The following is a 19481-nucleotide window of genomic DNA, read 5'->3' as shown; positions in this document are numbered from 1 at the left end:
AGAATCTACTTCGCCTGAAAAGAGCAATAATTGTAGTATAAACAGACAGCTGAGAGGGGAGCATTGTAAGAGGCAGGACAGTTGATTGACATCCTACTCTGGAGGGTCTTCAGAACTTTTCATGAATTGTAGGTTACTGCACGTATAAGATTCTCTACAGCTAGTGGACTTTTATTTAAAACATTTATATCCCATCTTATATCCAATCAGGATCTCCGAACAACTCACATAAAAATGGAACAAAACAATGAAAACCGAGACAGATTTAACCTGCACTTCTGAATATTCTCCACATATTGGCCACTTAAGAATTCTCTTTAAGGCCTCTATGACCTTTGGCTCCATCTGGTGCTAATAACATCACTGTAGGAAATCTGCAAGTGACACAATGGTATTCTGTTGTTTTCCCTTCTTTGCTGCTCTTGGACATACTTAATCATATCCAGAACTGAGCGACCTTGAGGAACAGACCTAGAAATTGCTTGCTAGGAGTACTTCCTTTGTCAGTAATTCATATATGTGAAAAGCAGCCCTTTGACATGCAAAAGTTGAGGATCTCTTATCATAAATGCAGCACAATACATACTGCGTACAATTTTAAGAAACAGCCACAGAGTGTGGAGCTGTCCATATGACATGTCAGAGTTAATCATTTCTCCACCCTGGAAACTAAGCCAAGCCTTTCCTATATAATATCCACAGCACAGTCATGTTGCCATTTTTGTCTCTATTAAGCCCACTATAACAGGAAAGTTCCAAAGGACCTTCATTTCTAAGGCCCAGTTCGATCAGTTGCTTGAGCCAAAGACTGTGTTCATCTAATGAAACAGGTAGTTACTCCTTTTCCCTCCATGCTCATATCATAATATGTGACATGCACATTCTTACATGCATAGAAGGCCATATTTTATATTTTTTTTAAAAAACCCTTTACCTGAGTTCCCTAACCACTTCATCAGAATCACATGATTTAGGCCTCTGCTACCATATCATATGTGGTAGGGGAAGGCTATACCTGCTTCTCCATAGGCATAATTAGGTTTTTATGAGCAGTTGAGCTTTGTCTGTGGTGACCAATGTGTGGATCACCCTGAACTCAGAGTAAGGGTAGTATAAACAAATAATAAAATTAAAAGGAGGAAAGACAATCTGAGTAAGTTCTATCATCTGACATGCGAGTCTTGATTCTCAGGGCAATCTTCTTTTGTATCTGATCATTAACAGAGTTTTACCCTGCATCTCCCACAAAAACAGGATTCCCCATCTTTTGCTACCTCTTATGGCCATGGCAGTATTTTAGAACATTTGAAGATGTCTCAAGTGTTAAAATGGGAAAGCCATTCACTAACATAGTGCCACCTTGCTACTCACTGTGAAAATATTCTGTTTATTCACAGAAGTTAATGAAATCTTTCCAATGCAGAGTTCTGTGTGGTTGTTCAGTGCACAGCATTAAAATAATGCATGCATAGTTGTCCAGCTGACTAGAATGAAGCTTGGCTTGAGAAATCTTGATGAAATGTGAAGAGAGTTTAAGATGCACGTGGCCCAACTATTTAATGTTTTATAGATTAAAAACATGTGGACTTGAACTGTGGCACTTAATAATAGAAGCTGAAACACAGATGTATTGTATTCTCAGCAATTAGAGCCCATCCAAAAGCACCTCCATGCATAGAACTCTATGCTTCCTAACAAGCATAGATGGTAAAATGGTTAGAAACTTAGCTTTGAGAGTACGAAGCCTTTAATTGGTTTTGAATCTTAACAAGGAATGTGGCCTTCTCACCAGCCGGAGTGGGTGAAAACAGTTGGTTTGCACTGCAACTTTGTTTTCAAGATATGTAGTAAATTCAGCGAAGCCTCAGTTTTGCAGATTTGTCTGAGCAGGGGAAGATTCGGCATCACCCCCTTGCATATCTTCCGCTTCTCCTGTTCTCCATCTCTTTGCCTGGCAAAGCAACTTGAGCTGGAAAAGTAGCCCTAGCCCACGATCAACTCTTGTCTTTGCAGAAGAGCATCTGCTCTATTATTACAGTGGTTCGGTTGCCTCTCCTTCCTGACCCTTCCCTGCAGCCTGTCACAGAAATTGATGCATCTGCCCTTAGCAGCGGTGTAATATATTTATTTCTTGAAACTGAACAATGAAAGAAACCCTGCATAAAGATAGGTTCCTCTTTCTGAAAGTCTTCGAGTAGGGGATGGCGGCGCTGGTACAAACATATGTCTGTGTGCTAGCAGCAGCATATAAAGTTAAGCATAGGGCAGGAGTAATCCAGCTGTGCTACGCCAGTTAGGGCAAGGGATAAGTTTAGTAAAACAAAAATAGATTCCTCAAGCAAGTCCCAGCATGTGTTTTAGGTAACAACCAAGCCTGAAGTGGAATCATTTGAAGTGGTTTCTAGGCACAGTAAGCATACTAAATTCTCAGACAGGCAAACAAAACCTTGCCATCAGTTTCCTAGGGGAAAAAATCTTGTCCTAAAATCCTAAGGCAGCCAGAATCTTAAGGGGGAAATATAGTGTCCAAGGATTGTATACTGCTAGAATATTGGACTGTGGCATTTATTTAAAGAAAAAAAAAACCTTCCTTAGCTGAACATTAAGCTCAACAAAATGATAATCTTTGACTGACTAACTTACAGGTGTGTGGGCTGCATTTGCTGACCAGTATTTATTCCTTGTAGGTAAGGAGATTATTGAAGAAGCAAATAGTGAAGATCATGTCATGCTCCCCAGATTCCCAGGGTGCCCTTGACCTCCCTGAAGGAGAAGCTGCTGCAGCAGGTGACCAACAATCTGAAGATCATAAAGTCAGTTCAAAATGTGAACAGGAAGACTCTGCAAGCGATGCTGCAAGCTTACAGGAAGGAAAGAGAGAGCCCCTTGAGGAAATGGGGAAGGGGGTCTCATGTGAACCAGCCGGGCTGCAGTTGCAACCACCATTTGTGCTGAAACGAGATGATGGCTCCTCTGACTACAAGCTTCAGTCAATTGAACAAGATGCGGATGATGAAGCAGCGGATGACACTGACGATACCAGCTCTGTAACATCTTCTGCCAGCTCTACAGCTTCTTCTCAAAGTGGCAGTGGCACCGGGCGCAAGAAGAGTATCCCACTCTCCATCAAAAACCTCAAGAGAAAACATAAGAAGAAGAAAACGAAAGTTTCCCGGGAGTTTAAACCAGGTGACAGGTAAGGAATGTCCTTTCACCTATATATCATTGTGCATCATTACATCCTGCCAGTTTTGAACTCCGTGTTTTAGATTCATGTGCTACAGAAATGCAAGAAATTTCAGCATGAGTAAAAAGTTGGTCATCGTTCAAGCAAAGCACAACAGATGAGAAGGTTATAGTTTGCTTTTGACCTTCGTGGTAGTAACTGGGTCAGTTCTTTCAAGTAGAATCTTCTGATCTTTGCAGAATGCACAAAACTAATCATTTAAAAAATAGACCATTCTGAATAGCTTGGCTTGACCAAGCAACTACCGAATTTCACTTTTTGATGGCCTTTTAAATGAACTCATAGAAATTACTTGCCAAAAACATTTTAAAAGCCTGCCCCCAATTTATGAATTTAAAAACTAGGTTTTCAAAGAAGAGACTATTCTCCAATTTATCCTCAATGGGAAAATGTTCTGAAATCCTTAAAATGTTTGCCTTGATTTAATTTCAAATTTTGATTTAATTTCAAAAGAACATACTGATCTACCCTGCGTACAAGTGCATAGGAGTTCTCCATTTTTGGTTCCCACATCCATCCCATATTTTTTCTTTTGCCTGCTACCCTAATTTTGAACCAGAGTTTATTGGACTCCATCCTTAACTCTGTGCTTAATGCCAGATTTCAGTCTAAGAATGTGTGAAATAACAGAATGTGTCTCTTAGTAAATGTGCATAAGCAATTTTGTGTGGCCCTCAAAGTCCACACCAAAGCACTTTCTAGGCTGCTTTGTTTTATAAAGGAACTGTAGATTCTGAAGCAAATGCAGATACCTATTTAACTTCATTTTAACTTCCTTAGGCCTCAGGGTTAAGGCTAGAAAGTGCCAAGCAGGAGATAGTTTCTTCCAAAGATAATCTGCTGACTCTGTAACCTTTGTGCACTAACCAAATCCCAATAAATTAACATAACAATGTGAAAAATTTCTGGCAGGAATATTCTGACTTGAGGAATGAAAGTGCAGCTGGCACTGAACTGGGTCCAAGTTTCTTCTTTCTTTTTTAAGGGCTACATACTTATGCTAAAGATGCTGCACACTGGGGTTGTATCCCCCTCCTTCTGATCACCCTGAAGCAAATTCTAGTTGCAGAGATGATCAGACAACGTGTGAATACCAAGACTGTACTAATATGAAGAAGGCCAACACGTTGCAAGCAATGCTGCTTTCAGTAGTACTTCTGATCTATTAAATTTGGGCTTCATTTTGGTTATCCTTTCAGCGGAGAACCTTGAACAAATTTGTGTTACAGGTAGCTGTCAGGGAATACACATGCATTATTTAAAGTACAAATTAATCCAGTAATATAAAATGGTAGATCAAAAACAAGAAAATATGAAACATAAAATATTGACAACCAGCTATCCATTAGTTATGCCAAACGTTTAATTCTTTGTGCTTTTGGCCAGGTGGAAACAATTGCATATTTTTTTAATCTTGTTTTTAAAATGTAAAAGGTATACTTTTTAACTTTGGAGAACTTCAGCTATTGAGCAGTATAGAAATGAAATAAATGATAATAATGATTTTATACAGCAAAAAGAAAAACTTATCTTACTTGGCAGCAGCTAACAAGGAGCACTGCAAAACATCTTGGCCCTCTTGTTTTTTCCTTGTTAAATAATTAAACCAGTGGAGGGGTCTTGATAAGAATAGATGTTAGTGAAGTACAGCTGAAAAGGTATTACTGGAGGTGCCATGAATACCTGTGACAAAGGAAGGATTGCTGTTATTCCCACAAATAATGCAGATTGTCTGGAAATGAGAACTATCTGGTTCTCTTATGTTCATAATCATAGGCATAATCTATGTAGCATTTGTGTCCTGGCAATTAGAGTTTGAATTTCTAGCAATTCCATTCACTATGATGGAAAAGTACTATTTCAAAAAATATCTATGTTTATAAATCACCTAATTGACAAATGTCCTTGAAACAATTTACAATCATAAGAAACAAAAACAATAAAATAACAACAATAAATACTATACAACAAGAAAAGCATAATAAAACATTAAAGGCATTACAAGTATTAAAAAGCTAGTAGTTAATAATCAAAACAAGAGATTCAGGGTTAAATATCAGCTAGAAGAGAAAGGTCTTAACCTGGCATCTGAATGTGTGTACAGTGCAGATCTCCCTGGGAAAAGCATTCCACAGACGTCAGAGAGGCTTCTTCCCTGCTAGCTGCCCATCTCACCATTGTGGGTGTCAAAGACCGTCTCAGCAAGCAGACAGAAACACAGGGGAGAAAGTGTTCCTTCATGTAGAGTCAGGGTCTTGATGGCCAGCATGAAGATTTGGAATCAAAACCAGAAACTGTCTGACAACAAGTGTTGAAGCAGTTCTTGAGTAATAAGGTTTAAATAAGGTTTAAACCTAAAATAAGTTTTAAAAGTTTTAAAATGGCCAGTTGCTAAAAAAAAATATTTTATTTATTTATTTAAAACACTTCTATGCCGCCCCCATCGCAACAAAGCCTTGGGGCGGCTCACAACATATTGCTAAACTTATTCTCAGCATCTGTGTTCTGACGGATAAAAGTCTCCTAAACCTTATCCAGATTATTTGGGAATTGGATTTAAAAATAATGTCAGGAAGCAGAAACAGCTATAGGTGTTCTCTCTTTCCCTGCAAATAGCAATCCTCATGAAGATTTCATAGATTCGTATTTGTGTAAGAGCAAGGACTGTTTCAGCAAAATGATGCCAGCATTGTTTTAGTGCAGACTTTCAAAATTAAGAACAGGGCTTTTGCTCTGTAGTTAATCTGCATTCATCATATTTCATCCTAACCCATGCATTTTGTTGATGTATTTGCTCAGCAAGCAAGATTTTTCTCCCTAATGTGGTATTTTGCTTTAAGTCTCAAATTGAAAGACAAGTTTTAATATTGTTCACAAATTGAAAAGGAGTTAATTGCAGGAGGCTTCTTCCTTAACTTGTTGCCTTTTGTGGTCCCAGGGTCGCTGTAGAAGTGGTGACCACGATGACTTCAGCTGATGTGATGTGGCAGGATGGCACAGTGGAGAAAAACATTCGTTCCAATGAGCTATTTCCAGTCCATCATTTGGACAACAATGAGTTTTGCCCTGGTGATTTTGTGGTGGATAAGAGAGGTAATTGGTCAAAAGTGATCCCTTTTGGATACTGTACTTACACCTGTAGTATGAGTTTGGATCTTCAGACTGTTAGTAACATCTAGTGAAGCAATAGCAGGTGAAGAAGTAATGTCTGTTCCTACAATCAAACCAGTCTAGCTTTTCTCAGAGAATAAACAGCTGACTTCCCTGTGAATTTGACCCTTGAAATCCTACATAGAATAATGTGCCACCTTCTTATATTTGATAACTGGATCTGTTTATAAGGGTGAATTTTAAACTGGGCCATTTTTTCAGGCATTTAAAGATGTTATTAAAATAGGCCTCTTTTCTGTTTTGTTGAAATACTATATTTTGCAGATAGCTTTTTCCCTAGGAAGTAAGCTGCTCTTCATTTAGTTCTACATTTCAGTCCCAATTAATTCATGGACTGTAGATAAGAAAGCAAGAGGCAAGAATATGCTTACTTTCCATCAAGAAAAAAATTGAATCCATGTGCTGGTAGAATGCTAGTTTTCTATTCATTGTTGCTTAAGCCTTTAACAAAAGAGAACCAGAAAGCTGCCATTGAGCACTTCCCCCAACTTCACCTTGCAGAAGGGATTGGCTTGAGGCAGATTCTTCCTCTCGCAGAACTTCCTGCTACTTCAGTTTGAGCATGTGGTGAAGGGTTACAAATGTACTCAGGACTGGTGAAAGCATAGAGTCAGGGTATGTGCCCATTCTTCTCCCAAGCCTGGAGAACTGTGAGGACTCATCCTGGTGCCGCAGTGACTTCTGAAGCAGGATCTCCTGATGCTATACTGAGCCTTGGAGATACCTGAAAAGCCATGAGACCACTTGCTATTCCCTGATCATCTGAGGCTTCTACCATTTTCCTTACAGTGCTGGTAAAAGGTAGCAGTTTACCCTGCTCAGTTGTGCCGGGTAATCCTGTGTCCCTTTCCATCTGGAGGCAGGGAGGGTCATGGCAGAAACAAATGTTGGCTGGCTATCAAGGGCAGCTTAAGTTTATTTTGGTATTTGTTGGTGACTTGGGAAAGACGAATTGTGCCTGAATACAAGGCACATCCTACTGTAAGGCCAAGCATTCATGCAACTAGCTCCCTGCCCTCACTGAATAGCTTGCCTTATGGTTGGTGTTCGGTACCTTCCTGCAAGGTGACATGGCTGCCCTGCTCTATCAGCAAAAGCATAGATGAGAAGAAGGAAAGTAGACAAAAGGGGCAGCTTCAAGGAAAATCAAATAATAGATTTGATTGAACAGAACTATGGAGTGTGCCGCTTTATCTTACTGGAATATCCATGTTTCTTCAATCCTAAATAGCACAGAGTTCTCAAGATCCTGGTATGTATGGTGTGGTGCAATCAGGGGACCACGTGGGCCGCACCTGTGTGGTGAAATGGTTCAAACTGAGACCCAGTGGAGATGATGTTGAGGTAAGGAGCGATGTTTGAGCAACTTCCCTTTGGCTCCCTTTCCCTGCGGGATGGGGTTGAATCCCTTGGCTGCTTCTAAGACATACCACAGGGTGTGTTTGTTGGGCCTATAAACTAAGCTGAATGAGCTTGGGAGTTGGTGATGCCGCTGCCTTCTGGTTTTTTTTATTTTTATTTATTTATTTATTTGTATATTGCATTTTTCTTTTTAGCTTTTTCCCCATTGTGAGAGTCTTCATAAACTTCTCCAAGCTTCTGGAAAAGCAGTATATAAAAAGCAGTGGCAAATATTATACTAGTTGTTGCAAATGCACAGGGTCTTGTGCAAAACACTCCTTTAATAGGACTCCGTTGCTTTGAAATTCATATAAAGATTTCATGTCCGGAATCTCCATATGGAAAAACTGTGTGTCAGGGACAAGATGAGGGTGTTGTGCTGCTTCCCTTGTGTCTAAGGATAGACAGCAGGTCTAATTCAATCCAGTATTCTGTTTGCATAGCGGCCACCCAGATGCTGACAAGGAGGATATGAGGTTCCCTGTGGGAGGCTCAGTATGAATAGGTAACATAAGTAAGCATTGCATACTTATTTTCAAAAGATCCTTTGGTATGCGAGATCACATGAGCAATCTGCACCCTGCTACTTTCCAAAGGGGTGCTACTGGGAGTGTGTATCTGGTTGAACCAGTTCTCCAAAGTGCTACTATTTGAAAGATTATGTATGCATGAGATGCTGTACCAAGTATTGTGTCTCAGGAGCATCACACAGAGAAAGCAGTATGAAATTTTATTTTTTAATAAGCCAGATTCTTGAGTCATAGAGTATTGGATATTTCCTGTGCATTGGAAACCTCTGAGGATCTGAAAATCTGTGTGAGGATTGGTCTTAACTTTTGCATGTTCTTTTCAGCTGGTTGGGGAGGAAGAAGATGTGAGTGTATATGACATCGCTGATCACCCAGACTTCCGCTTCCGCACTACTGATTTTGTGATCCGTATTGGCAATGCTGAAGATGGAGCTTCAGTTGGTGAAAATGAGGTGCGTTGTGTGTGTGTTGGGTGGATCCTCTATTACTATGGCCAGGGGAAGGGGTGTGCAGGTGCTGGGGAACCTCTGCATTCTTCTTTGTGGTGTGACAGCATTAGAATCTATAAGGTTGTTGCAAAACATTCATATAATTTGAGCACAGAGATAATACATGCACCACAAATGCTGCAAAAGCCTGGCATGCTTCTTTCTGGTTGCTTTCTTCAGTAATGAAGCAGTTGTGCAGATCTGGAACTCCTAAGCTTGACGTGCCATTTCTGTTGGACAATTGCTTTTCACAAGTGTTGTCTCTTGCTGAGTTCTGAGCCACCAGAAGTGAAGAGGCTGAGTAGATACAAGACTAAATTCTTTATGAAACTTCCCCATGGGGAGACTACAAGAATTCCTTGCCTGCTATGGAAAACTGAAGAGGGAGAGCTTCAAATTCCAATTCCTAAAGCCACCAGTAGATGGCAGCCTTTACAAATACTTTAAATATTGACACACACCTCCCCCCACCAGCCGCAGAGAGGCTGGAGGCAAGGAGTGGCTGTGACATTGAAAAGTATTCTTCAATGTGGTGAACTTGCTTTCTATGCATGGAGCCTCCTTAGGTAGGATTTCAACAACAGTAAGAATCATTACTATTTATATTGGCTCAGTCATCTGTTTACATAATCCTCTTGCTTATGAGTTTCATGTAACGGGAGAAAGCAATCATTGCTGCAATTCTAGAACCAAGGATGTGATGTTTATTGTTTGTTCCATAGCCTTCTGTGGGACAGGTGGCACGTGTGGATTTCAGCAGCAAAGTGGAAGTTGTGTGGGCTGACAACTCCAGGACAATTGTTCTACCACAGGTGAGCTGCCAACTGGTTGGTATAAGGGTTGGTGTATGGTCCTTGTGCCTTTATAGAATGCAGCAAGCATTAATCTCAGCCTGGGAGTGCTTCAATGTTTCTCTCTGTTTCTTGAGTCTTGGTATGAGGCAGCTTCCTGCTCTTGCAGACATAGGTTTGACTTTCTATGGCTTGGTTCTCTCCATTGTTCCTAAGAAAAGTACTGTCATAGGTGCAGCAGTATCTCATAGCCACATCTGGCTCTACTAGTTACTCTTTAGTCTGACAGCTTAACTGGCTGCTTCCTTATGTTTGGTGTAGCCAGGCTCCTGTAGCAAAATTCTGCAGCAAAATTCTTTATATTGAGACCACTCTGTGCAAAGTCCCTGGGCATGATTTACTGGCCCTCTTTGTCATTATTTCATTTTTGTTTTGTTCATGCATCTCTGGGGGGGGGGTGCACGCATGCTCGCACACAGGCATGCACAAACTTTGCACATTTTTAGAAGGACAGTGAAGACCTCTTTCATTGGGCCTTTGCAGGATGAGTCCTGTAGATTTACACACTGAAGTATGTTTTGGACTTTCAGTGGTGGTGGTGAGATTAGCTAGTAGGGACTTCTTTCTGCATGTTGTTCAGCTACAGCAGGCTTGTACTTGCCATGATGGGGGAGAGGAGAGGCCTTGGTTCAGTAGCAAGGCTAGGAAAGAATCCCATGTGAAACCCTGGAAGGCCATGACTGTCCATCAGCATGGACAGTCCTGGCCAAGTCAGGCCCATGGCCTGGCTCAAGGAATTGTATTAGGCAGCTCCCTGTGTTCTTATTTGTACTAATTTAAATTGGCTCCAGCAATTGTACCCAGAGTTCCATTTATTTGCTGGGTCTGTCCCATCCATTCCTTCCTATTCCCCTCTCCAAAGGCCACTCCTGATTAGTTGGGGGACCAACTGGAGAAGGTGTGCAAGGGCTGTTTGAATGAAAGCACTATTTTCATATTCTACTTCTGAATACCAGACTTTGGGCATGATGTGTGGCTTAAGAATAAAACTTAGAACATTCTAAGTTTCTTGTCTGTGTTCATTTTCTTCAAGGTGATTGCTTTGTATGGGACCCACCCTCACTTACTGCACTCAAAAACAATTGGGAGTTAGGATAGGGGCATGCTTTAACTGTATGGATTTGTGTGAATGTGTGCTACTGTTATAATTATTCTCATTGTTATTTTAATGTGTTTCAAATGTTTTGTAATTGTGTTTCATTTTATGTGTTTATTTTTTGTCCATGGATTGTACTTGTATATGACCATCGGTTGGTGGGGGTGGGGTATGTGGAAAAACTGTAAAAGTTAAATTAAAATAACTATGAATTGAATGGGTTTAAGAAGGGGCAAGTTTCACTATAATGAGCTTATCATACTAAAAAGATAGAAAAAGTCAGTTTAGAGATTAAATTTTTGATCTTTGGATAGCACAATTGATTGACTGTGACCAGTTCAGTTACTCTGGGGATATATGTGCACAGCAGTGCTATTCTGAAAGAAGTTTTAAAACTCTGCTTAGGAGAATGGTAGCTAAGCAAATCTAACAAGAAAATCCTATCATCCTAAGGACAGTGGCTTTCCATTTTTCCATCTGCAGTGAAGTCTTCCCATACTCTCATGCCTGTCAAGATAACTCTGCCTAGTGGAGAAGATTCTGGGGAGTGTACTGAGGGTACTGCCCAGGCATGCTGGGCATCTGAATCTTTTCATCTGACCTGAGTGCACCCTGGAATGCACTCTACACATTCCTGTAGTTCAGAATTGCAGAAGGGACACTGACAGTATGGAAGCAGTACTGAGGTTCTGGGGGGCAGGGGGCCCTGGAAAACAGCTTATAAAGCATCACCCTATCAAGTGTCCATGCACATGGAAGCTTGAGGCAGTCAGACCCTGCTTAGAATTAGGGAAAGGAATGGCTGAAGTAGAAGCAGATACAATGGAACAATTGGGGTTTAAAAGCTCCAGCCAAGGACTGCACATGTTTAAGAAGCTGCACTGTAGTCATGCCATGTCTTTTTCCTGGTGAACTAATTATTCTGTGTCTGTAGCACTGCTATGCTGATCAGAGTATGCCATTGTATAATCTGATGTTTTTGGTGAAAAATCTCTACCAGGAGATAAATTTGCCCCAAAGCAGTGTTAGGAGAGACTGCAGTATGAAAAGGTTTTTCTTATTCCTTGCCTTGTGTCTCTTTTGAGATAACTGCTGGTCCTTTGCACTGGTCAGGAAGCACAGTTTATCCTTGTTAGAGAAGCCTGTTCATGGGTATAAGTGTCTGGAATTCCTTTCCTAAGCAAAGCAACTCCCCTTTAATTGAAGCAGAATAGTTCAATGTCCGAGCTATGGCAGGGGGATATGAAACCCTCTCCTGTCCCTCTTTCTGCTCTTGTCACATGTGATCAAATCACAGGAAGAATCCGTCCACAAAGGAGAGCTCTTTCTGTACCAACCTGTAATAGATGCATACATGTTAAATAAAAATTGCCACTGAATTTATTTAAATGCAGTTCTAAATCTGAATTATGGATATAGATTGGACTGTACAGGAAATAGAAACTACTTTAATAGACATCAACATTTCTTATTTTTCCTCTTTGTCATGGCAAAAATCTTGGTGACAAATTTTGTATAAGCCTGAATGCAGAAGATTGTATGCAAACTCAAGGAAAATCTTGCATATAAACCCCCCCTCCCGATTTGAGGAGGTTGAGGGGCAGATGATGGGTAAAAGTCTTGAAGCATATGCAGCAAACATGCACTCCCAAAATGTACATCAAAGGTCAGAAGAGAGTAGCTGTGGAAAAACAGGGTCTTGGCTGCAAATGTTCTGAAAAACAGCAGGCAATTTAGCAAAAATGGCAAGGCAAATTTAATAAATGTAACATGAAAGTAATGAGACTTTATTTATGTATAAATAAGGATGCTGATCCAGCACAACTCTTCCTGTGTTCTTAAGATGACGTATGAGAAGAGTTCAGCATCGTGGGACCTTCAGTCTAGCAGAGCTAATGCCTGCTACTCTGTTCTGCGTTGCAGAGCCTTCTTTCACCTTTTTATCAGCTGCCCCAGTTAACCCAGGATGGCCTTGTTTCTGAGGGTAAAGTGCTGACTCATAACCATGGATGCAGGCATTACATAAAACCAGCAGCCAAAGCAAGTTGCATCCACCGGAATGTCAGCTCAGTGGGAGCACTGCCTCCAGGTCATCCTGTGGCCAAGCAATGCAATGACTGTAATGTTTAAATGCCACTTACCAAACTCATGTTGTCACTTAATGTAGTGAAAATGGCATTAAGCCTTCTAACTATTGGGACTCTACCTGTTTTTCTCTCTAACTTCTAGCTCTAATATAAAGAACAAGAGACAAAAAAATCCTTAATAAAGATCAGTTGAATAAGAATGAAAGTTAAGAAAAAACAGATGAATAAATGTAGAGTTGTTTTAATTCCTCTTTTTTCTCTGTGGCTTCTAGCACTTGTATAACATAGAATCGGAGATGGATGAAGAGACTGACCTTGATTCCATAGATGGTAGCACTAGCGGTGCCTCCTCAGATGAATGGGAGGATGAGAGTGACAGTTGGGAGACAGACAATGGCATCATGGAAGAGGACCACTCAAAACTTGAGGAGGTGGAGCCTGAGGAGCCACCTGTGGAAGAGGTGAAAAAGGTGGAGGAACAAGTGCAAGGTGCTGTGGCAATGGCAGTGGCTGATCTAACAGCAGATAAATCAGGCAAGGAAGGGACTCCAAAGAGCTTCCGAGAACTAAAGGAGGCCATCAAGATCTTGGAGAGCCTGAAGAACATGACAGTTGAACAGCTACTGACAGGCTACCCAACATCTCCAACTGTAGAACCTGAAAAGCCTACCCGGGAGAAGAAATTCCTGGATGACATCAAAAAGCTGCAAGAGAATCTGAAGAAGACTCTGGACAATGTAGCTATTGTGGAGGAGGAAAAGATGGAGGCCATGGCGGAAGCAGAGAAGAAGGAAGAGAGAGAGGCACAAACGCAGACACCAGTAGTATCAGAGTGGCCCAGCGAGACTCCAGTGCTTTGCCAGCAGAGTGGAGGCAAGCCTGGAGTTACTTTCACCAGTGCCAAGGGGGAAGTCTTCTCTGTGTTGGAGTGTGCCCCAGGTGAGTGGGAGCCCCAGTTCCCAGGTAGAGGGGCAAGGCACAGAAAACCACTACGAGTTGGTTGTGATGTGTTGTAGAGGAGGCATAAGGCTGTAGACAAGATTAAATCAGGGAGTGCCTATAGCTCAGGGGTAGAGCCCTTGCTTTGTAAGCAGAAGGGTCCAGGGTCAACTCCTGGCAACTCCAGGTAGGGCTGTCCAAAAAAACCCCCAAAACCTGAAGAGCCTCTCCAAGTCAGTGTCAACAAGGCTGAGCTGGATGGATCTGCTGACTCACTTTCATGTGTCTTAGAGTGAGGTGGGAAAGGGAGAATTGGGGCACTCCAGATTTTGCTGTGCTCCCGCTTCCATCAGTCCCAGCCAAAATGGCCAGTGCACAGGAATGGGAGTTATAATGTGACGACATCTAGAGACCTAAAGGTTCCCCATCCCTGCTTTAAATCAGTCCTTCACAGTAAGTTGTGTTATCCCCCTTCTCTCTGAATATAGGAGTCTTGCATATAAGAATTACTGAACTTTTATTCCTGGTCGCTCTGTAGAATGTTTTCTGTGCTTTAGCATGTCTTTCTTGAAATTGTGCCAGCTCCTGAAATCCTGGTGAAGGTTTTCTCATACTTGGGAAGAAAACCTTTGCTAGCCCTGCCAGGCATGTTTCCTTAGGAGCCTGTAGTCTTGGTTTCATCTTTATAGGATGCATTATATTAAGAGATCAAAAAAGCAGGGGGTGATCTGATGAGCTGTAGGGAATTCAGTGAGACAGTACTTGGTAAGACAGTGATTCCTAGTCAGCTTACACTTGGTGTTTTTTGAATAGATAAATGGAAATGCATCACTTTGCAGTTCATGTAAATATACTTACTGCTGTTTCCTGATTAGAGCAGTAGCGCCACCTGTGTCTCCTTTACCTGCCAGGTTTAACTCATTTCTTACTGGCATTAAGGAAAAGCTGAATATCTCCTAAGGTTGATCACCTATTTATGTGTAGCAGGAGGTTTCTTCACTGACTATCTTGAATTTCCACCCCCACCCCCCACCCCCATTAGATAGCCATGCCTTTAAGAAAATGGAATTCCAGCCTCCAGAAGCCAAGAAGTTTTTCAGCACCGTGAGGAAAGAAATGGCTCTGCTAGCAACCTCATTGCCAGATGGCATCATGGTCAAAACCTTTGAAGACAGAATGGTAAATCTGTGTAACCTTCTATGGGTTTTGTCCTCCGCTCAGAACAGTGTATCGCACATCCTGGTCAGAACTCTTTCCAGTGAGGGGCAGCCAGAATGTGCTGTGGATTTTGTCTATGCATCTAAGGCAAGAGTAGCAGGAGTGTCCTTCAGATGTTTGGCCTGAACCCCCCATAATCCCTGACATGGCTGATGGGCAAGGGAGTCTAAAACATACCTTATATAAGATATTTCTTAATGGAAACCAAATAAATGCTTTCAGTACTACATGTCTCTTAGAACAGCACTTCTGCTGCCCTGGCCTACACTACCTCTAGAAGCTAAGTGAAGTACTTTTGCACTGAGATTTTTGTAACTGGGACAACTGAACAAGCTGGTGGGTGTTGAAGTGGTTCAGGGGCACAAGTTTCAATTACTTGACCAATGTAATACTGGTATCTGGCAAGCTCGTCCTATAATGGAACTGAATGAGTTGGTGTGCCTGACGGAAGCTATCCTTTTCAGAAGTTTTTTGGAAGTACTAAACAGCAGCAGCTTGTTCAGTACCAATTAATGCTGTTTATATTCTTACATTAAGAAGACTGCATACTTGGGGGGTCTCCTATGCAGGAATTGCCCATGTCCATATCTGCGTAGCCTCAGCAAGGCTGGAACACCATGTGCCTTTGGTTCATCCCCTCCAACTCCCTTCTGTCTGGCTAATACATCACAGTTTCTGTTAAAGGTTGAATAAAAACTAGCAGAATGAAGGTTTCTTCAATCCATTTTCAAGTCCTTGATTCAAAATTCAACCTGATAAGAGCCTCCTTGAATGTACATTCAGCATATCAATCCTGCAGGGAGTCACATGATGATTTTAAGTACAGTACTAAGTAAAATGACTTTCTCAATTAGTTCTGGTTTCTTCCTCTCCAGGACCTCTTTTCAGCATTGGTGAAAGGACCCACACGCACACCATATGAAGATGGCCTCTTCTTATTTGACATCCAGCTCCCCAACATCTACCCAGCTGTCCCCCCTCTCTTTCGTTACCTCTCCCAGTGCAGTGGGAGACTGAACCCTAATTTGTATGACAATGGAAAGGTCTGTGTAAGTCTTCTGGGGACATGGATAGGCAAGGTAATACTTCCTCTGACTTTTTTCACTCTTACGTTGATCTGTTTCATCCTGTATCGTCAGATCACACCACTTTCTCCTGCTCCCAGATTTACCTCACTGTTTTGGCCCAAGAGGTTGGAGTGCTGTGCCTGCAGTCTAAAGAGCAGCTCCAAACTGCAGTGCCTTGTCTGAGCACAGATTTCAGCATGCACGCCTTGTGCATAGCTAGCTTGTGTTGACCATAACTCTAGTGATGGGCTCCTTAGTCATGTGCAGGAGACTAGTTCTCCCAGTGGGTCACAGACAAGTGCTTTAAGTTACAGATGTACAGCACAGAGTCAATGAAATTGCTGTTGTCAGAAAATACTTAATATCTTCAGCACACATTTCACATTTTCCTCAGTAGGCCTCACTGCTAATAAAGGTTATGTGAAAAGAACATATGTGAAGCACTATTACTAAAATCTTCCTGCAGCAGAGTGCCTTGCAGAAGAATTTGTACCCCCTTTGTCTTCTCCAGGTTTTAAGTTACAAGCTTAATGATGTCCCAGTAGTGCTGTAATATCTAATGTTGGCACAGTGCCTAGCATCCATACAGATGTCATTCAGCCTCTAATATAATGTAGATGTTATACCTATGAAATGTTTGCAAAGACTACAGTTTTCATAATATCAGTTGTTGAGAAAAGTAGGTTTTGACCTGTATAATATAACAAGGACAGCCTACTAGGTAAGGGTCATACTCCAGAACAATAACAGACAGGACATTCCAGGTATCTAAAGACCAGGGGCTATGTACATTGTATTCACAAACTGAGTGAATTTCTTAGGCAAAGTAGGAAAGTTGAATAAATTTTGTGGCTGAAATCAATATATTTCCAAATTTTGCCATGCAGTTCTCTAAATAATGTGTGCATTTCAGAAAATGCATGCATTACCAGAAATTCACAAAAAATACACACAAAGCTTACTGAATTTGCAGAAGTGTATACAATATGTTTATATTTAGAAAATGTGTAAAAAGTATACATAAAACTGCATACAAATGTTCATGTGGACTGAAATACAGCGATCTGATAGAGGACTGGGGCAAACAGAAGTTAGCCCTGGAATAATGAGAACCTGAGCAAAACCAGGCTTGGCAGATGTGCCCATCCCTAGTCTTACCTCTGCTATTCTTAACAGAGGCAAAGCCACAATGAAAGCTAATTTTCTAGGAAAATATTTGAAACACATGTTCCCGTAGTCAGACTTGATAATTAGTGGTGCAGGTGATGATGTGGTACAGGTGAAGATGGCAGTGCATGTTCTTCCTGCACCATGTGCTTTCGAGGCCACTGCCTCAGCTTTGCAAAGTGAAACCAGGAGGCAGTGGCTCCAGTGGAGATGGATCGTGCAGGATGAAGGACATTTTCCTCTTCCACCTCCTTCCTTCCAGACCACATGCCTGACCAATAGCACCAGTGCTGCAGGTGTGGGGGAGCAGGGTAGAGATCATGCCCTGTTGATGCTGCTTTGCAAAGGAGAACCAGGGGTTGGGCTTGAGACATGGTGAAAGAGGAAAGCATGCTTCCACCCCGAGAAAGGGAGAGCAGGCGAGGGCCTCCTGGCAAACACAGCGCATCCAGGAGACTGCACCACAAGAGAGAGCAGACTCCTGGTCTCTCCTTCAGGCTCTGCCTTCATAGCCTTTGGCAAGCTGCCTTAATGGAATTGGCTCATATTGATGTCACCACCGGTACAAGCTGTAAAGGACTTCAAGAACCGGCAGTAGCAACCTGGGGGCCTGCCCCTCTTGCAGAAGGGAAGATCCAAGTTGCCTCCTAGCAAGGAAGGTCCCTGTTTCATATTACAGAGAATGTATCTTACCAGCCTACCCAGCCCAGGGAATTTCCCCCTCTGGGAGAGGCAGCTGGCGCTAACTCTTCCCACAGATACCAAGCAGGGCTCACAGGGCCTGGGCCTGGGAGCAGCTGAACTAGGGGCAGTATTTTCCCAGCACTGGGGGATATGTGCAGATGGTAGGCAGGTGGTTCTCCACTGACCTTTACTTGAGACCTCCTTGCTCTGGTTCCCAGGAAGTCCTGCTTGCATCGATGCAGCAAGGGACCATTTCAGGATGGGCATATTGGGTTTGGACAGGGCTAGAAAGCCTTTTCCTTTGCCTGTCCAGCACTCCATTGATGCTTGCATACTGTGCCTGATAAGCCACTCTTCCTGCATCAAGCCACAGTGGTCAGTGCCCAAGCACCAGCTCTGCAGGAACCAGCGGTGGTGTGTAGGAGGCCTGCATGGTGCTCACAAGGCCAGGTGTCTGTGACATTATATAAAAATCTTTAAATGAACTGGTTTAGTCTGTGAAAATTGTTTACAACTTAGATGTCCCCACCCCTGTTTAAAATCTATTTTTGTCCTTGCCATTGGCTTACCTGTGTGCTATATTTTGTCTGTTCCAGGGCACAGAAAGGTGGACCAGTAAATCCAGTCTTCTCCAGGTGCTCATCTCAATCCAAGGTAAATTCCAGTAGGAGCAGGACAGTGTAGTCTTCAGCAAGGGACTGCTGGAATGCAAAATGCTCTCCTCCTGCCTAGCTGAGTTGTCCATTTGCTTTCTTTGTCCCGTAATTGCTTTATGTGACATTCCTGGAAAGGAAAACCACAGCCTAGATAGCTACCAGTCCACAGAACGGACTGCAAGCTGTCCCTGAGCAGGCTGTGAAAAGCCAACAAACAGCAGGCTAGCTCACATAGTGCTTATTTTAACACACATGGCTTCTTCATCACGCTTCTTGTCTGCAGGTGTGTAGTCTACCATGCAGCAATTAAATGCAATTAAGCACCCCAATATGTCATTACAGGTGGCAGGTGTAAGCACCTGCATGAGTAGCTGTCCATATGGGTACATTGTATTTCTCAGGAGACAATGATCTTCATATGTTCAGAGGACATAAGCAAACTTCTAATGAGGAGTTTATGGTTGTTTCATGATTTCAAGAAGGGACTGGCACCCTTAGCTATAATCATTCTCCAGAAGAGTTAGGCAGGGGTAACGAACCAGATGCCTTTGGGCCCCAATTCCAAGAAGCCGCAGTCAGCATATCCCATGGACAGCGAGTATGTGAGTTGTATTCCAAAAATTTCTAGAGGACACCAGGGTGCCTGCCCCTGGGAAACTTGAGGTGGCTTGGATGCCCTATCATAGAGAAGCTGTTCTAATTAGAATCCCTCTCCCCACCCCAAAAAGCAGCTCTTCAAGAGCTGGGTTTGGAAGACTGAATTATCCAAAACTTTGGGGTCATGAATGATGTGGTTGGGGAATTGTGCTCCCATAGTTGGGAGTTTCAACTTCAGTAAATGTAGAAATGTGGAATAATACCACCTTAAATTTGGAGCAA

The 19481-nt window shown here is 42.2% G+C and overlaps 1 protein-coding gene across 2 annotated transcripts in view; it reads left to right on the top strand.

The window, feature by feature from the left end:
• UBE2O (ubiquitin conjugating enzyme E2 O) overlaps positions 1 to 19481 on the top strand; it is an 89132-nt gene that overhangs the window by 65875 nt on the left and 3776 nt on the right. For both annotated transcript variants that reach the window (XM_044454103.1, XM_044454102.1), the window contains 9 exons: positions 2688 to 3196; positions 6186 to 6340; positions 7650 to 7762; positions 8673 to 8801; positions 9560 to 9649; positions 13144 to 13810; positions 14853 to 14989; positions 15904 to 16107; positions 18543 to 18600. In XM_044454103.1, coding sequence (XP_044310038.1) covers positions 2688 to 3196; positions 6186 to 6340; positions 7650 to 7762; positions 8673 to 8801; positions 9560 to 9649; positions 13144 to 13810; positions 14853 to 14989; positions 15904 to 16107; positions 18543 to 18600 — 2062 coding nt within the window. The remainder of the gene's footprint in view (positions 1 to 2687; positions 3197 to 6185; positions 6341 to 7649; positions 7763 to 8672; positions 8802 to 9559; positions 9650 to 13143; positions 13811 to 14852; positions 14990 to 15903; positions 16108 to 18542; positions 18601 to 19481) is intronic.

This window comes from Varanus komodoensis, unplaced genomic scaffold (assembly GCF_004798865.1).
Source record: "Varanus komodoensis strain SLA01 unplaced genomic scaffold, ASM479886v1 scaffold7_1, whole genome shotgun sequence".
NCBI classification, from domain to species: domain Eukaryota; kingdom Metazoa; phylum Chordata; class Lepidosauria; order Squamata; family Varanidae; genus Varanus; species Varanus komodoensis.
The sequence above is the reverse complement of the archived record's forward strand: the minus strand, read 5'-3'. Positions and strand labels throughout refer to the sequence as shown.